Here is a 15,991-nt window from a genome sequence, read left to right as displayed (position 1 = left end):
GTGTTATCAGTCTGAGTGTGTGTGCTCAGTAAATCCCCTGCGGATCGATGCAGAGGGAATCTGATCAGCAGAAGGCTCTTCCGCCCGCAGACTCATGGGTTGGACAGGTTGCCAGACGATCAAACTCCCTTCCCCTCATTAACCCCCCTGAGTATCTGCACACTGTCCTTCCACTTTAATCACTTCCTTCATACAATCAATAGCGTTTATAAGTCAAGCGTGCTCCTGCATAGAAACAGCCTTTCTGACGCACACACACACACTCACGTATGCATATTCAAACATGGACATACACGTGTCTAAATACTTAAACATGTACAAAGACATGATGAAACACTTTACAAGAAGGTCCTAGTGGTTAACTTTAGTTTTTTGTGTTAAAGGAACAATTCACCAAAATATGTAAATTTGCTCGTCCTCAGGCCATCAAAGATGTATAGTAGATTAGTTTGTTTCCTCATGGGAACAGATTTGCACAAGAAGTCTTTTTTCGCACTTTCTGAAATCCACACTGTGGTATGTTCGCACGCTAGGGCTCTGCATACTTTCTAAAATCCTTTATGGTGAGGGCTTTGCGCAGTTGCTTCATGCCCCTTCTTGAGTTGGTGAAAAGCCCCGTTCATCTTTGGCGCCACTCCATTTATGTATCCTCGAATACCGAAAAAAAACTGGGTATGTAGCTTAGGCCTTTGGCCATAAGGGATAATGTCATTGACAGCCGTCTAACCGTCCCAGGGGCAACTCCCATGGAAATGGTAGAGTTGGTACTTAGTGTTCACCATGATTCTGGCTTGCACTCCCCTCAGCATGGCGGCGTGGGTATACTGTTCCCCAAAGCTCCCCCTACAGGACGTAGTTCCAAGTTCCCTTGAAAGGGAACGTCTCAGGTCACGAATATAACCATGGTTCCCTGCGTTCCCTGAGATGTTTTCATGCACTTCAGCAAGTCTTTGACATACCATTGACAGACCCCAGTCTTTGAAGTATTTCCTACATTACTTCATTTTTTTTTTTTTTTTTTCAGTCATTTAATTTAAATGTGAATTTCTATTTTTTCTGCCCTTTTTAATTATTTCATTTATAAAAAAAGAAAAAAAAAGAAAATGAGTCATGAAGTGTAAAGTAAAGCACAATCAAATCCTTATATTATAATCACGATTGCACTTGAATAAGGTTAAAGGTGTAAACTGACGATTGTCCTGCAGGTGACCGCATAAATCTGTCTTCTTATGATGCCCTTAGGGTTTTACGATTACTCGAGCACTCGTAGATCTACGATGATTTTCAAGTGCTACTGAAGTTACGATTTGGAAACAGGCCATAATATTAAGATCAGTCGTCCAATCATTTTTATGAACTTCTTTGGCTTACGAAGCTTTTGGTAAACTCAGCCCTGTTGAATTCATCTCACACTCCTCAGATAAACTCTAAGGGCGGTTCATTGCCATTGTGACTTACCTATGACGAGTTCACAGCTGAGCAGACATTTCACTCGTTGGTTTCAGCGTCACATTTGCATATGCTGTACTGCTGGAATTCGTGATTGGTTGACAGTAAATTTCAAATATTAAATGGAATGATAAAATAACGTTATTAACCAGTTAATGGCCATTTGAAATTTTTGATTCTGTTCGGAACATTTGATTTAGTTTCTGGTTCTGTTCCTGTCAAAATTTTGTTTGTTTCCGGTTTTCGTTTTCGTTCCTTAAACCGGTTCAGAGCCCTGGTTTAGACTCTCATTCTGACGGCACCCATTCACTGCAGAGCATCCATTGGTGAGTCTGATGAAGAAACAAACTCTTCTACATTGTGGATGGCCTGATGTTAAGTAAATTAAACATTTAAATGTTAATTCAAATTTACATTAGCTAACAAGGAAAGTACATCTCTAACAGTATTTATTCTTTGTTGATCCTAATTAATAAAAATATAACCTTTTATTTCAATAATCTTGGTTAATGATGAAATTAATCCTAAGATTAATAAATGCTTTAAATTATTTATTTTTTTCATAAACACTTCATGTTAACATGTAATTAATGTTCACATGTGGAAATTTATTGTAAACTTTAGTTTTTGTCTTAAATGTTTTGTACATATAAATTAATAATATCTGTATAGAATTTCCTTCAGCAAAGTCAACTCTGTGTGAAAGTCATTGTATAATTTGTCCATTGCATATTGCTATCACACACACACACACACACAGAGAGAGAGAGATCAGTGCTTAATGGTTAATGAGAGAAATAACTAATGACAATCATGTTTGGTCACAGTCAGTAATCGAATAATATTAGTCATTAGGACACAGCTGTGATCAATTTTTACTACTAATTGTAAATTAATTATGGGTGGAAGCAAATCAATACTGCAGAGGAGAATGATGCTGAGGTCACTGAGGAAAAACAAGGAAACAACATGAGAGATTGTGTGCTGTGTTCAGTGTGACCGCCTGCTGTAACACAGGCTTCAGCAGCTGCTTTGAGTTTTACACTGTAAACACACACACAAAGTGACATCAGAATTTGTGCTCTGCATTTAAGCCATCTAATGTGCATACACACAGCAGTGAACACACATCCAGAGCAGTGGGCAGCCATTAATGCTGCAGCACCCGAGGAGCAGTTGGGGGTTCAATGCCTTGCTCAAGGGCACCTAAGTCATGGTATTTACAGTCCGAGACTCAAACCCACAACCTTAGAGTTAGGAATCAAACTCTCTAACCACTAGGCCACGACTTCCCACACATACAGAATAAGAAGTTTTTCACTGTCAAAGTTTGTGCATTGCTGGGTAGACTAGTTACTAAGTCAAGCATGGCTGTTATTATTGCTCATACAATTGGAATAAACCTGTATGTGACAAGTATGATTTCTCAGATAATGCAGTTCAGGCTACTATCCATAACAGTCTAACACAATTTGGACATTTTGTACGGCAAATGTCTTCAAAAAATAGTATATAATCTATATTATATACTTTTTGTAATAGATTTAGTGTCAGCAAGCAATATATATATATATATATATATATATATATATATATATGTCTCAATCAACTCAAATTGTGAAACTCGTGTATTAAATTCAATGCACACAGACTGAAGTAGTTTAAGTCTTTGGTTCTTTTAATTGTGATGATTTTGCTCACATTTAACAAAAACCCACCAAATCTCAACAAATTAGAATACTTCATAAGACCAATAACAATTTGTTTTTAGTGAATTGTTGGCCTTCTGGAAAGTATATTCCTTTACTGTACATGTACTCAATACTTGGTAGGGGCTCCTTTTGCTTTAATTACTGCCTCAATTCTGCGTGGCATGGAGGTGATCAGTTTGTGGCACTGCTGAGGTGGTCTGGAAGCCCAGGTTTCTTTGACAGTGGCCTGCAGCTCATATGCATTGTTCGGTCTCTTGTTTCTCATCTTCCTCTTGACAATACACCATAGATTCTCTCTGGGGTTCAGGTCTGGTGAGTTTGCTGGCCAGTCAAGCACACCAACATCATGTTAATTTAACTTTCTTTTCCACTCAACTTTCTGTTAACATGCTTGGATACAGCACTCTGTGAACAGCAGCTTCTTTGGCATTGAATGTTTGTTGCTCCTTGTGAAGGGTGTCTGTGATTGTCTTCTGAACAACTGTCAGATCAGCAGTCTTCCCCATGATTGTGTAGCCTAATGAACCAAACTGAGAGACCATTTTGAAGGCTCAGGAAACCTTTGCAGGTGTTTTGAGTTGATTAGCTGATTGACATGTCACCATATTCTAATTTGTTGAGATAGAGAATTGGTGGGTTTTTGTTAAAGGGGGGGTGAAATGCTATTTCATGCATACTGAGTTTTTTACACTGTTAAAGAGTTGGATTCCCATGCTAAACATGGACAAAGTTTCAAAAATTAAGTTGTACGTTTGAAGGAGTATTTCTGTTCCAAAAATACTTCCGGTTTGTCACAAGTTTCGGAAGGTTTTTTTCGAGTATGGCTCTGTGTGACGTTAGATGGAGCGGAATTTCCTTATATGGGTCCTAAGGGCACTTCTGCCGGAAGAGCGCGCTCTCCCGTATAGCAGAGCACTGAGAGCAGAGGCATTCACTGATCAGAGCGAGAGCGTCGCGAAATGTCACAAAAGAAGTGTGTTTTTGGTTGCCAGGGCAAGACAACCCTGCACAGATTACCAAAGAAAAAACAGCATTAAGGGACGAGTGGATGGAGTTTATTTTTACAGAGCATCAGCGGAGTTGTGCAAGGGTCACGATCATGTGTTGGAACCGCAGGCGGTGAGTAAAACTGCTTAAAATATCTCTGCCTCCTTGTTAGTGCGTCCCCTCCCATGCCGGAGACCCGGGTTCGAGCCCCGCTCGGAGCAAGTCGTGCTGCTGCTGCTCTCATTCAGTTTCAGCCTCTGGATCTGATTCTGGATCATAAATAAACGGCTGAATCTGACTGTTAGCCATGGTTTGTTTTGGATGATGGTTTTTTCCTCACGGTAATGTCACAATTTCCAAACGCTCTCAACACAAAAGCCTACTCGCGCTCGTGATTCTTTAGCTCCGCCCACACGTCACGCCTCCAGCAGCTCGTGTTTTTCCGGGAAAAATCGGTACAGACTATCTTTCTCTTATGAATATAATAAAACTAAAGACTTTTTGGAGTTATGAAGCATGCAGTACTACTCTATAGGTACTCAAGATTAACAGGATATTGAGTGAAAACGAGCATTTCACCCCTCCTTTAAATGTGAGCCAAAATCATCACAATTAAAAGAACCAAATACTTAAACTACTTCTGTCTGTGTGCATTGAATTTATTTAATACACGAGTTTCACAATTTGAGTTGAATTACTGAAATAAATGAACTTTTCCCAACATTCTAATTTGAGATGCACCTGTATATATATATATATATATATATATATATATATATATATATATATATACAGTATAGTGGAATATATATATATATATAATGTAATAAACTAATAACAATTTTACAAGAAAAATAAATGTAGACTGTGCGTGTGTGTGTAGTCAAACATTTTAACTTTCTATCTATCTATCTATCTATCTATCTATCTATCTATCTATCTATCTATCTATCTATCTATCTATCTATCTATCTATCTATCTATCTATCTATCTATCTGTCTGTCTGTCTATCTATATCAACTGCTTGATTGCTTGTGTTGGTGCAACAGTGTAACTATATTATTATCTCCCAGCTCTTATCTGGTAAATACAAATGTAAGGGATCAAGATAAAATAATTATAATATTGTGATTTCCTTTAAAACTGCTTTGAAACAATGTGAGAAAGTGCTATACAAATAAATGGACTTTAATAATTTTACTTCATTTTGGTGCCCTCTGCTGGTAAAGTGAGTCTGTTGTGGTCTAACCAATAGGCTTAAATCTGTGAAGGATTGTAATAAATATTCATAAGCCCCTGAGTCTAGTCTGTCTTAAAGACATGCTGCTGTTAATGTCAGCCTGATAAGTCATATGTGTGAAGCATGAGTGGAGTTTTAATCTGTGTACCTTTGTTGCAGTCTCACTGCGACTAATGAGTGATGAGCGCCAGCGTGTGCTTTACACAGTCAATAGATACAGAAGAGGGGATTTAAGCGCATATTCTCACACACACTTTAAACATCAGAGACTGTGGTGATTTTGGCTGCTTCTCTCTTTGATGTTTCAGAGCCGCAGCTTCATTTCGGCCCTGATCCCCTTTTAATCTCCACATTCACAAATTCAGAAACACACACACACACACACTCACGTAGAGAGAGAATCCACAGGAAAAGAGGTCGGATGAACATGTCACTATTGTTCTCCTGCAGTCTGCTGAAGAATGAGGCTGATTTCCAGGAAGATGAGCAATATGGCGTGTAATAATTTATAGCCTCATTAAATTAAAGGACTGGATTCTCTTCTCTCGCAGTCTGACTGTCTATTTTCAGGCTGTTTTTTCATCTTCCTGCAGTTGGAGGTCTAATTTTCTCTCTCTTACTGTGAAAACTCCTTCTAATGATTGATGCAGGGGGTTTATATACTGATTAATGCCATAGTTTTAAAGGCCATTCTCAGACGTGACCTTTAACCCATATTGCTATAATGATTTGTCATTTGAAATGAAATACTGCAGTATATGCTCTGCTAAAAATAGTAACTGAAACAGTGTTATTTTAGTAGCATTGATACGCTATTATAGATTGAAGTTTTTATTTTAGAGATTATTTAAAATGTTAAGTTTTAGTAATTTTGTTGTGTCTTTTATTTATTAGTTTAAGTTAAACTGAATTAAAATAAGAAATGTATTGGCACATAAGTGTACTTGTATGACTGTTTGGTGTAGCATACTAACATACTAATATTTAGTATGCCTGCACTATACAGTATGTATACTGTGCACAATATGCTAATTTTCATTATGCAAGAAATTGTAATTAAATTTTTTTTCTTGGTTTTCATTGTTAGTTTAGTTTATGTTGTAATAATAGAATGTTTTTAGATTTTTATTTATTTATTATTAATATTTTAATGAATAATTTTCAGTACACATAATTGTTGTTTTTATTTATTTTGTTGTTATTTTTATTCGTTATTTTATTAAACTTATAAAAGCTACGTTATAGCTTTTTTTCTTATTTCAGTTTTGGGCTAAATAATTTTTTACTGTTAATTGCTGATGCAAAATTTTATGTTGAATGTCTTCATTTAGGATAAAACAGAGGCACACTGCTCAGAATACTGTATCCCACAATGCAATGCTCTCAACTTCCACTGACATGTTAACAGCTCTTATTATACCTATTACTTGACTGGACTGACTAAAGTTTAAGACACATAACCTTATTCAAAATATACAATTTTACTTTACTGGATGCTCCTTGCACCACTAATGTAACATACTATAATGTGTTTGAAACATTTCATAAAGGAGTAACACCTACTGTTTTGCTTACTATTAATATAGCAGGCAGTATCCAGTATATCCTGTACACAGTATGCAGTATGTATAGGCTCGTGTTCATTGTGTTTGTCTGTCGTGCAGAGGTGGCACTGTACATGGGGATCGTCATGGCGGTGGTCGTGTGTCTGATCATCTCTGCTGTCGTGGCGCTGCTTGTGTACCGCAGAACTCATCGCCGCTTTCACTCGGACATCATCGACTCGTCTGTGCTGAACGGAGGATTCCAGCCTGTCAGCATCAAACAAGCACGCTCAGGTGAGACTCAACTTCAGCAGTGGATCACCATCAGTTTCTGATTGGTGAGGGGTTTTTTCTATTACTTTTATTCGGAAAGGATGCACACAATTTATTAATAGTGACAGCAATAACATGAAAAGTATTTCATTTCAAATAAACGTTCTATTCTTCAAAGAATCCTGAAAAAATTTATCACGATTTCCAAAAAGATTTTAGGCAGCGCAACTGTTTTCAACATTGATAATAACCAGAAATGTTTCTTGAGCAGCAAATCAGCAAATTAGATTGATTTCTGAAGAGTCATGTGACACTGAAGAATGGAGTAATGATGCTGAAAATTCAGTTTTGTATCACAGGAATAAATTACATTTTATATATATTAGAAAATATTTATTTCAAACTGTAATAATATTTCAAAATAATACTGCTTCCACTGTATTTTTTATCAAATAAAAGCAACCTTGGTGAACATTGGAGACACCTTTATTTATTATCACAATTTTGAAAAAGAAAATAAAGTCTTATGGGTTTGGATTGACATGAAGATGACAAATTATTAGTTTTTTTTTTAAGTGAACTGTTCCTGTAATAGCAAATCTAATTCTGTACATCAGTGTCTTTTGCAGTTTTTATCAGATTGAAAGGGATTTAAGGCATTGTAATTATCAAAATCTTTTTAGTGCACATCCTTGAGTGGAAAACTTCTTCACTAAAACATTTAAACGCATTATTCAGACACAATCTCTCAGTCTATGCAACAGTCGGAGTGTGTGTGTGTGTGTGTGTGTGTGTGTGTCACCATAAGACACAAGAATGATTAAAATTCCAATCAAGTGGTGAACAGAATGGAAGGCAGTGTTCCGGTGTTAAATTGTGTGTGTGTGTGTGTGTGAGAGAGAGAGAGAGACATTTCATCTGAGGAACATTAGAATGCCTGTCACTCTCAAACCTGAACAGGTTATCATTAATGAAGAATAGTCGTTCCGCTCGCTCTCGTATTGTCTCGCTTTTCTCCTCATTTTCCCGCTCGTTTTCTGTGTTAATTAAACATGAAGTGGACTGTAGGTGTAAATGGCACCCTGTCAGGGTGAAAGCCCCGTGTGGAGGACGTCGGAGAGTGAGTTGATAAATACAGCAGTAGAGGATGTTTTGATGGTAAAGCGAGACGTTCACATCCGTCAGTTTTGCTCTGGTGAAGATCTCTCCCGGGTTTGGATGTGTTTACTTCTATCTGTGTGATGCAGTGCAGTGCGATTTACACTGTCTTACCGATCGCTGTGTGATGAACGACTTTAACGTGTGTGTCAGGAGTGTAAACGGAGCTAATGCTCACACCTGAGTAACCAGAGAGGCGAAGTGACAATCGTCTGTTTAGTCACTGTACGAAGCTGAATGTTAATGAGCAATCAGTATGGAGATTAGCAGCCGCTGGCTACAAGAGTCCTTTACAAGCTCACTCACAAACACACGGTGATTTCACTTCAAAATAACACACAACACAAATACATACAAGGAGTAGGTCACTCAAAACAGTCATTTACCCTCCTTCATGCTGTTCCAAACCTGTGTGACTTTCTGGAGCAGGAAAAAGGAGATGTTTCACAGAGTCGTCAAGCTGCTCGGTTACATGCTTTGAACGTGAATAATGGATGTGTTTACATCTAAATGATGCAAAATGATGTGGGAAATCACAAAAACAGCTTGTTTCGATCAAATCAATGTTTAAATCATTTTAAGTTTTTAAATTCCTTGTTTTATTGTTATGATTTTTTTAAATGTATTTATGTAAAGTGCTTTGAATTACCATTGTGTATAAAATGTGCTATATAAATAAACTTGCCTTGCCTGATAAATTTCTTTCTTGAGCAGCAAATCAGCATTTCAGAATGATTTCTGAAGATCATGTGACACTGGAGACTGGAGGAATGATGCTGAAAATACAGCTTTGATTACAGGAATCAATTGTATTGTAAAATATATTCAAACAGTAAATAGTTATTTGAGATTGTAATAATATTTCACAATTGTACAGTTTTCATTGTGTTTTTTACTTTTTTAATTAACGCAGTCTCTTAATGCAGCACAAGAGACTGCTTTCAAAAACATTAAATAATCTTTCCAAACCAAACTTGGGAAGCGAGGTGTATTTAATAAGCTGACGGATGTCATTAGTAATGATGGTAATTTCATGTGTGTGTTTGCAGCGGATCTGCTGGCCGCGACCCCTGACCTGTCCTCAGCGGCGGCGCTGTATCGAGGTCCTGTATATGCCCTCCACGACATCTCCGACAAAATCCCCATGACCAGCTCCCCTTTGCTGGAGACACTGCCGCTTCCCAACCTCAAGATCAAAGTCTACAACACCCCTCAGGAAGATATGACCTCTGACCTCTCCGCCACCCTGTCCCCCAAAGTCACCCACTCTCTTCTGGACAGCGACCACATGACCCTGCGCACCCAGACGCTGGCGCGCACACGGGACCCCACGTGTACGGCGTTAGGGTCATTTAACTCGCTGGGAGGTCATCTGATCATACCCAACTCAGGTGAGAACGGACACACACACAATCACACACACTAACAAACACACAGCTTATTTATGTATAATTTATGATGCACAATCACACTCCGGTCCTCGCTCAGTGTCCAACATATATATGAATTGCAGTGTGATATAATTTATGATGATTAATTGATTGTGTTGATAGTCCTTCATTAGTCTAATTAAGGCGTACGGCTGAAACGGGTTCCAGGAAGATGTGATGGAAATGTCACATTCACGATCTCGCATTCGTGTGATGAGATGAACACGCTCAGTGACAGTGATGAATGAATCCAGAGGACGACAGCTAATAATAATATTACTTCATGAACTACAGAGATGACACACAGCACTCCACTGATATTACATGAGACACCATCTATCTATCTATCTATCTATCTGTCTTTTCTCTCTGAATCAGTTTTTCTGTAATGTGTGTTTCAGGTGTGAGTTTGTTGGTTCCAGCCGGAGCGATTCCTCAAGGTCGTGTGTATGAGATGTTTGTGACAGTTCAGAGGACAGAGAGCATGAGGTAAACACACACACACAAACTAGGGCTGGGTAAAATAAATATTGGTTTCCTGATTTTAATCGGATCAGATTTTTACGAAAAGACTAAGTTGATTAGTCTAGGCTGTTTTCAGTCAATGAACAGAACTTTGTAGCGCACATCCCATCCAATAACTCACAATAAGCTTGGTAATTTGTTCATTTTGATATGAAACTAAGTCTCAGATTTCAAATTATTACCATTTTACTGCAGTATTCAAACAATAAATGCAGTTTCGCCATTGTTTAATGTGGAGTGACAGATCACTGTACCTCAGTTCAAGAGACACAGCAGCCAATGTGAACTTTTTGTCTCCTCCATAAACATGAATGAACATCCGAAGGTATGTTAAAAAAAAGAGTAACTTCTCTTTATCCTGTCTCATGTAATTTCTCATGTTTTAACTGTGACCACACAATTCTGTCAATATTACAGCTTGTAAACAATGTCACATTAACGTCACATTTACCTCAGAAAAAACATTTGTTGACCATAATCTCATTAGTCAGCTAGAATAATTACCTCTAAAGCAAAATAAATGCACAGTGTAACATATTCATTATAATTTTTACTGTTCTTCAATGTCTGTCACATTTTTTATGACATCAGTAGAAATATAATTATGTAATATGTAATTGTAACTGTATTATAAAAAATTTAATTGAGTGTCATTTAAACGTTTGTATATGTGCCCCTGGACCACAAAAGGGTCAATTTTGTGAAATTGAGATTTGAATAAATAAGCTTTCCATTGATGTATGGTTTGTCATGACAGGACAATATTTGGCCGAGATACAACTATTTGAAAATCTGGAATCTGAGGGTACAAACAAATAAAAATTAGAAAATAGCCTTTTAAAGTTGTCCAAATTAAGTTCTCAGCAAAGCATATTACTAATCAAAAAGTTTTGATATATTTACAGTAGGAAATGTATCTTCACTTAATATCCTAATGATTTTTGGCATAAAAGAAAAATCGATCATTTTGACCCATACTATATATTGTTGGCTATTGCTACAAATATACCTGTGCTATTAAGACTGGTTTTGTGCTCCAGGGTCACATATAATTAATTAATTTTACCTTCGGTATTATAGTAATGTACTGACTCTCATGTATATTTTAAAGCACTAGTTGACAGATTTTTTCCCTGGACATTTTTTGGCATGTACTGAAGCTGATGTATAAACAGAATAAACAATATTGAATTGAATCAAACTGAATCGAAAATGGAATCAAATCGAAAGATTGTGAGTCAGAAGAAAAAAATACTATGGACGTCATGGCTGCCGTCAACTGTTTGGTTACCAGCGTTCGTCATAATATTCTTTTGTGTTCAACAGCACAAAATAAAACTTATACAGGTTTGGACCAACTTGAGAGTGTGTAAATGACAGGATTGTTGTTTTTGACTGAACTGTCCCTTTAAATGTGTCTGTGTCTCTCAGGCCAGTGGTCGGTGACGGGGAGGCTGTGCTCAGCACTGTGGTCAGCTGTGGTCCGGCGGGTGCCCTGTTGACCCGTCCCGTCGTCCTCACTCTCCACCACTGCGCACACGCCCACTCTGACGACTGGCAAATCATCCTCAAGAGCCACACGCAGCAGGACCAATGGGAGGTGAGGAATTTGAATACAGCCGATCGGGACAGCCACTGGCTGAATGAAAGCTTGGCAGCGAGAGGAATCAGGTCAGGGAAACTCTGGAGATGAGCCGCTCCATTTCAATAAACTACTTATCCTGCAGAGAGAGGGAAACATGACTGGAAAATAAATGTAACTATCAGTGAAGGCAGGCAGGGTAAATTGGCCTGCTGTGCATGGCAGGCTTCTACAAATAGACAACACAAAATTCAATTATTGCAAGAGTGGAGATGGGAAAAGGATGGGGTGTGTTTATCAGGAGGAATCTGCTTCCTTTATCAGGGCCGGGATTCCCTCAGACACACACTCGCATTGTGTCTTTCTGTGTGTGTGTGTGTGTGTGTGCAGGAGAGACCAAATGTCTTCAAGAACCTGCTTGTGGGGATATATATCTCATAAAACCTGTCAAAAACATACCTGGGTCATATTTCACTCCAAAATCAAAAGAAGAAATACGAAATTACTTTTTCCTAGACAATGAAACCTATTTTTAGGACTCTTGAAAGTGTTTGCTTTTTCATGTTATTTTTTATAATAATCAACAACAACCCTAACCCAAAATAATTACTGTAACCAAAAAGTATTAATCTGACAATATATAATTTGAACAGTATTTTGTTTACATCCAATATTAATTGCAATGTCAGTTTTACAATTGCATCATTGCAATGGATTGTACTGCTTTTAACTTATTTGTTTAGATTTTAAGAAATTGTTGTATTAATTTATTAAAGGGATTCAGGAGTAAATGTATTTAATGTACATATAATGTTTATATAAAACATAAAATTATGTAATTATTTTATTCAATAATCATTCATTCACTTATTTTATTCTTATTTTAATAATTAAATTGGCATATAAAATGAAATATTATTACTAAAATATATTTTTTTATTTCAAACTGATAAAATGAGATGAGGAAAATTTAACACAACATTATTATGTGTTGTTTTTTTGTGTTTGTTACTTATGCATCTCTGCAGCATTTAAATCCTATAAATATTTCAGTGGAAAAGGACAATAAAGCATGACTTATCTTAAAATAATAAATATCTTAAAAATAATAATATTAATCACGCAAATTATTCAGAATTTAATTCCCACCAGGGAACAAATATATCTTCAAGTTTATGATGTATGTGTGTGAGAGATGATGAGCTGCTCATGTGAGTGATGTGTGTGTTCTGTGTGCAGGACGTGGTCGTGGTTGGAGAGGAGAACTTCACTACTTCCTGTTACGTGCAGCTGGGGGAGGAGGCGTGTCACATCCTGACCGAGACGCTCGGATCCTACTGTCTGATTGGCCAGAGCGTCTGTCCGTCAGCGGCTAAGCGAATCAAACTGGCCGTGTTTGGTCCTGTATACACAGCAGGTGTAGACTATCACATCCGAGTGTACTGCCTCGACGACACGCAGGACACACTCAAAGTGCGTAACAGCTGACCACTGTGGCTTCCAAGCCCTCTTAAAAATAGTCAATTAAGAGTTTCAGAATCATTTTCCACTTTCTCTCCTTCTCTGACACTGGCTGTTTAATGCCATAGTGTCTTATTTTAACTTACTTCTATATTGTATGTAAATGAGCACTGTTATGATTGGCTAATATCAGGGACTAGTCTAACGGAGGAATAACTCAGTTAATTGCCCCTATTATGGGTAATGAAAGGAGTCCCCAACAACAGGTTGACATACATGCAAGGTCAAAAAACACACTCAGCGACGGCGGCCTTCCACCCACTTTTGGCTTCAAAAACGCTGTTTGGAAAACTATGGGTGACATGACGGACACTATGTCCATGTTTTTATACGGTCTATGATTTTACTGCTCCAAAAGCGGCACCTAGTGGCAAAGAATGGCAGACCAACTCTTAAAGACCAACAAGTGGGTGGGCAATATGCTAATGTTTCATGTTGTCAACTTTAAAAAAAAAGACTCGCTTTAATGATTTAGAGTCGACTCTTTCCTTTGAGAGACAATAACTTTAGACATAGTGCACTTTCAGATTTAAAACTTTGCAGGATGTTTTCATTCAATTAGAACTGTTACACACTGCATGAAAGGTACTATAATGGAAAAATCCATTATAGGAACACATTAATATGTATATATATATATATATATATATATATATATATATTTTTTTTTTTTTTTTTTTTTTTTTTTAATGAAAATTTAGTATATAATATGTTTACATTATTTTGATCTGCTTTAATATTTTAATTAAAATGGTTAAATAATTTAATATACATTTATATGATTTTTATTTAAATTTTTATTGTTATTATTGTAGTTATTACCTAAATATAATTATTAATGTAATATTTTACATGTATACATATTTAAATAAAAATGTATATTTTAATTTAAGTGATGTAATAATTAAATTTTATACAACATTTAATACACTGTAATGTAATATTGCTTAATTCTTATGTATTATTATTAAATATATACTCAGCATTGATAGTTTTTATTTAATTCATTTTATATTTGTAAAAAAAAATTAATATAAAGAATTTTAATATCACTTAATTGTACTTTATATATTTTGTTGTTGTTGTTAATATTATGTACTTTTATACTATGTATGAAAAAACTTTTTGGGCCAAACTTTTTCATTTTAACATATAATAAGAGGCATGTGAAATGTGACTGTATGATTGTGGAAGTGGTGCAGCACTGTTAACTGAATGAGTTTGTGTGGACAGGAGGTGCTGCAGATAGAAAAACAGATCGGTGGGAAACTGCTGGATGAACCAAAGTCTCTGAACTTCAGTTACAGCAACCACAACCTGAGACTGTCAATACATGACATTCACTCGCAGTGGAAGAGCAAACTCCTCACCAAATACCAGGTGAAGACAACAGATACAGCTGAGGCTTCAGACAGGATTACAAAATGTCAGGAGAGGGAGAAGAGTGTTCTTCTGAATTTAGGATAGAATATTGACAGGGACTAGATCTAGAAGAAGAATGAGACTTAATGAGTTTTTCTTTTAAATGTTTTTAATATATTTATTGTATTTATTTATTGTGACATTTTTTATATTTAATATTTTATAGTATTTAATATTTCTTAATGTTAATATTTCTGTAACATATATATATATATATATATATATATATATATATATATATATATATATATATATATATATACACTTCAATAATTATATTATTATTAAAAAATATGATATTATATTATATCTATTATGTATTTATATATTGCAAATTAGTTTTTAATTTAATAAATTATTAAATAATTAATATAGAATTTAAGAATATATTATTTTATTATATACATATTTAATACATTATTATATTTATTTTATTCATTATTTTACAATTAAATTAAATATAATATATAATTAAAGTTATATTTATAATTTAAGTGATGAGCTAAGTTAGAAGTGTAATTATATAATTAAAGTTACTATTACTTCATGTTTAATAATATTTGAAAACATATTTTAATTTTAATCATTAAGTAATTTAATATAACATTTAATGCTATTTAACTTATTACAGACGTAAGGTAAAGTGTCTGTGTGTGTGTCCGTGCAGGAGCTGTCTTTCTCTCAGGTGTGGAGTGGATCGGTGCGTCAGCTGCATTGCTCCTTTGCTCTGGAGCGTCAGAGCGTGAGTGTGTGTGAGATGTGCTGCAAGCTGTGCGTCAGACAGGTGGAGGGAGAAGGTCAGATCTTCCAGCTCTACTCCACCCTGAGCGAGGTACAGTAACACGCCCTCTCTCACTCTCTGCTGTCCCACTCGGACGTCTTTAGATGCTTGATATTTGCTCAGAATGAAAACACACACTCGTTTTTAAAGCTGTGATGTCTCAATCGCTCTCACAGGTAATTAATTCCTTCTGTGAATTTACTTCCGTCACTCTTTTATAGTATTTCCAAGCTTGTTGCATTGCATTCTGGAATAGGGAGACCAGACGTCCCCGTACAGCAAGTTCCAAAATACATTGCAAAAAGCCAGACCATACAGTAATCCGCTGGTTATTGGAGCAATCTTGTAGTGATTACTTTACCAACA

General features: G+C 36.2%; 1 protein-coding gene across 1 annotated transcript in view; it reads left to right on the top strand.

Moving 5' to 3' along the window:
- The window catches only part of unc5ca (unc-5 netrin receptor Ca), a 139,140-nt gene that overhangs the window by 115,985 nt on the left and 7,164 nt on the right, over positions 1-15,991 (top strand). The window contains exons 8-14 of the mRNA XM_026240521.1: positions 7,054-7,227; positions 9,414-9,755; positions 10,196-10,283; positions 11,751-11,919; positions 13,141-13,374; positions 14,656-14,802; positions 15,512-15,676. Of these exons, the coding sequence (XP_026096306.1) occupies positions 7,054-7,227; positions 9,414-9,755; positions 10,196-10,283; positions 11,751-11,919; positions 13,141-13,374; positions 14,656-14,802; positions 15,512-15,676 (1,319 nt within the window). The remainder of the gene's footprint in view (positions 1-7,053; positions 7,228-9,413; positions 9,756-10,195; positions 10,284-11,750; positions 11,920-13,140; positions 13,375-14,655; positions 14,803-15,511; positions 15,677-15,991) is intronic.

Source organism: Carassius auratus, linkage group LG30F (assembly GCF_003368295.1).
Source record: "Carassius auratus strain Wakin linkage group LG30F, ASM336829v1, whole genome shotgun sequence".
Classification (NCBI taxonomy): domain Eukaryota; kingdom Metazoa; phylum Chordata; class Actinopteri; order Cypriniformes; family Cyprinidae; genus Carassius; species Carassius auratus.
This window is presented reverse-complemented; position numbering and strand designations above follow the sequence as displayed.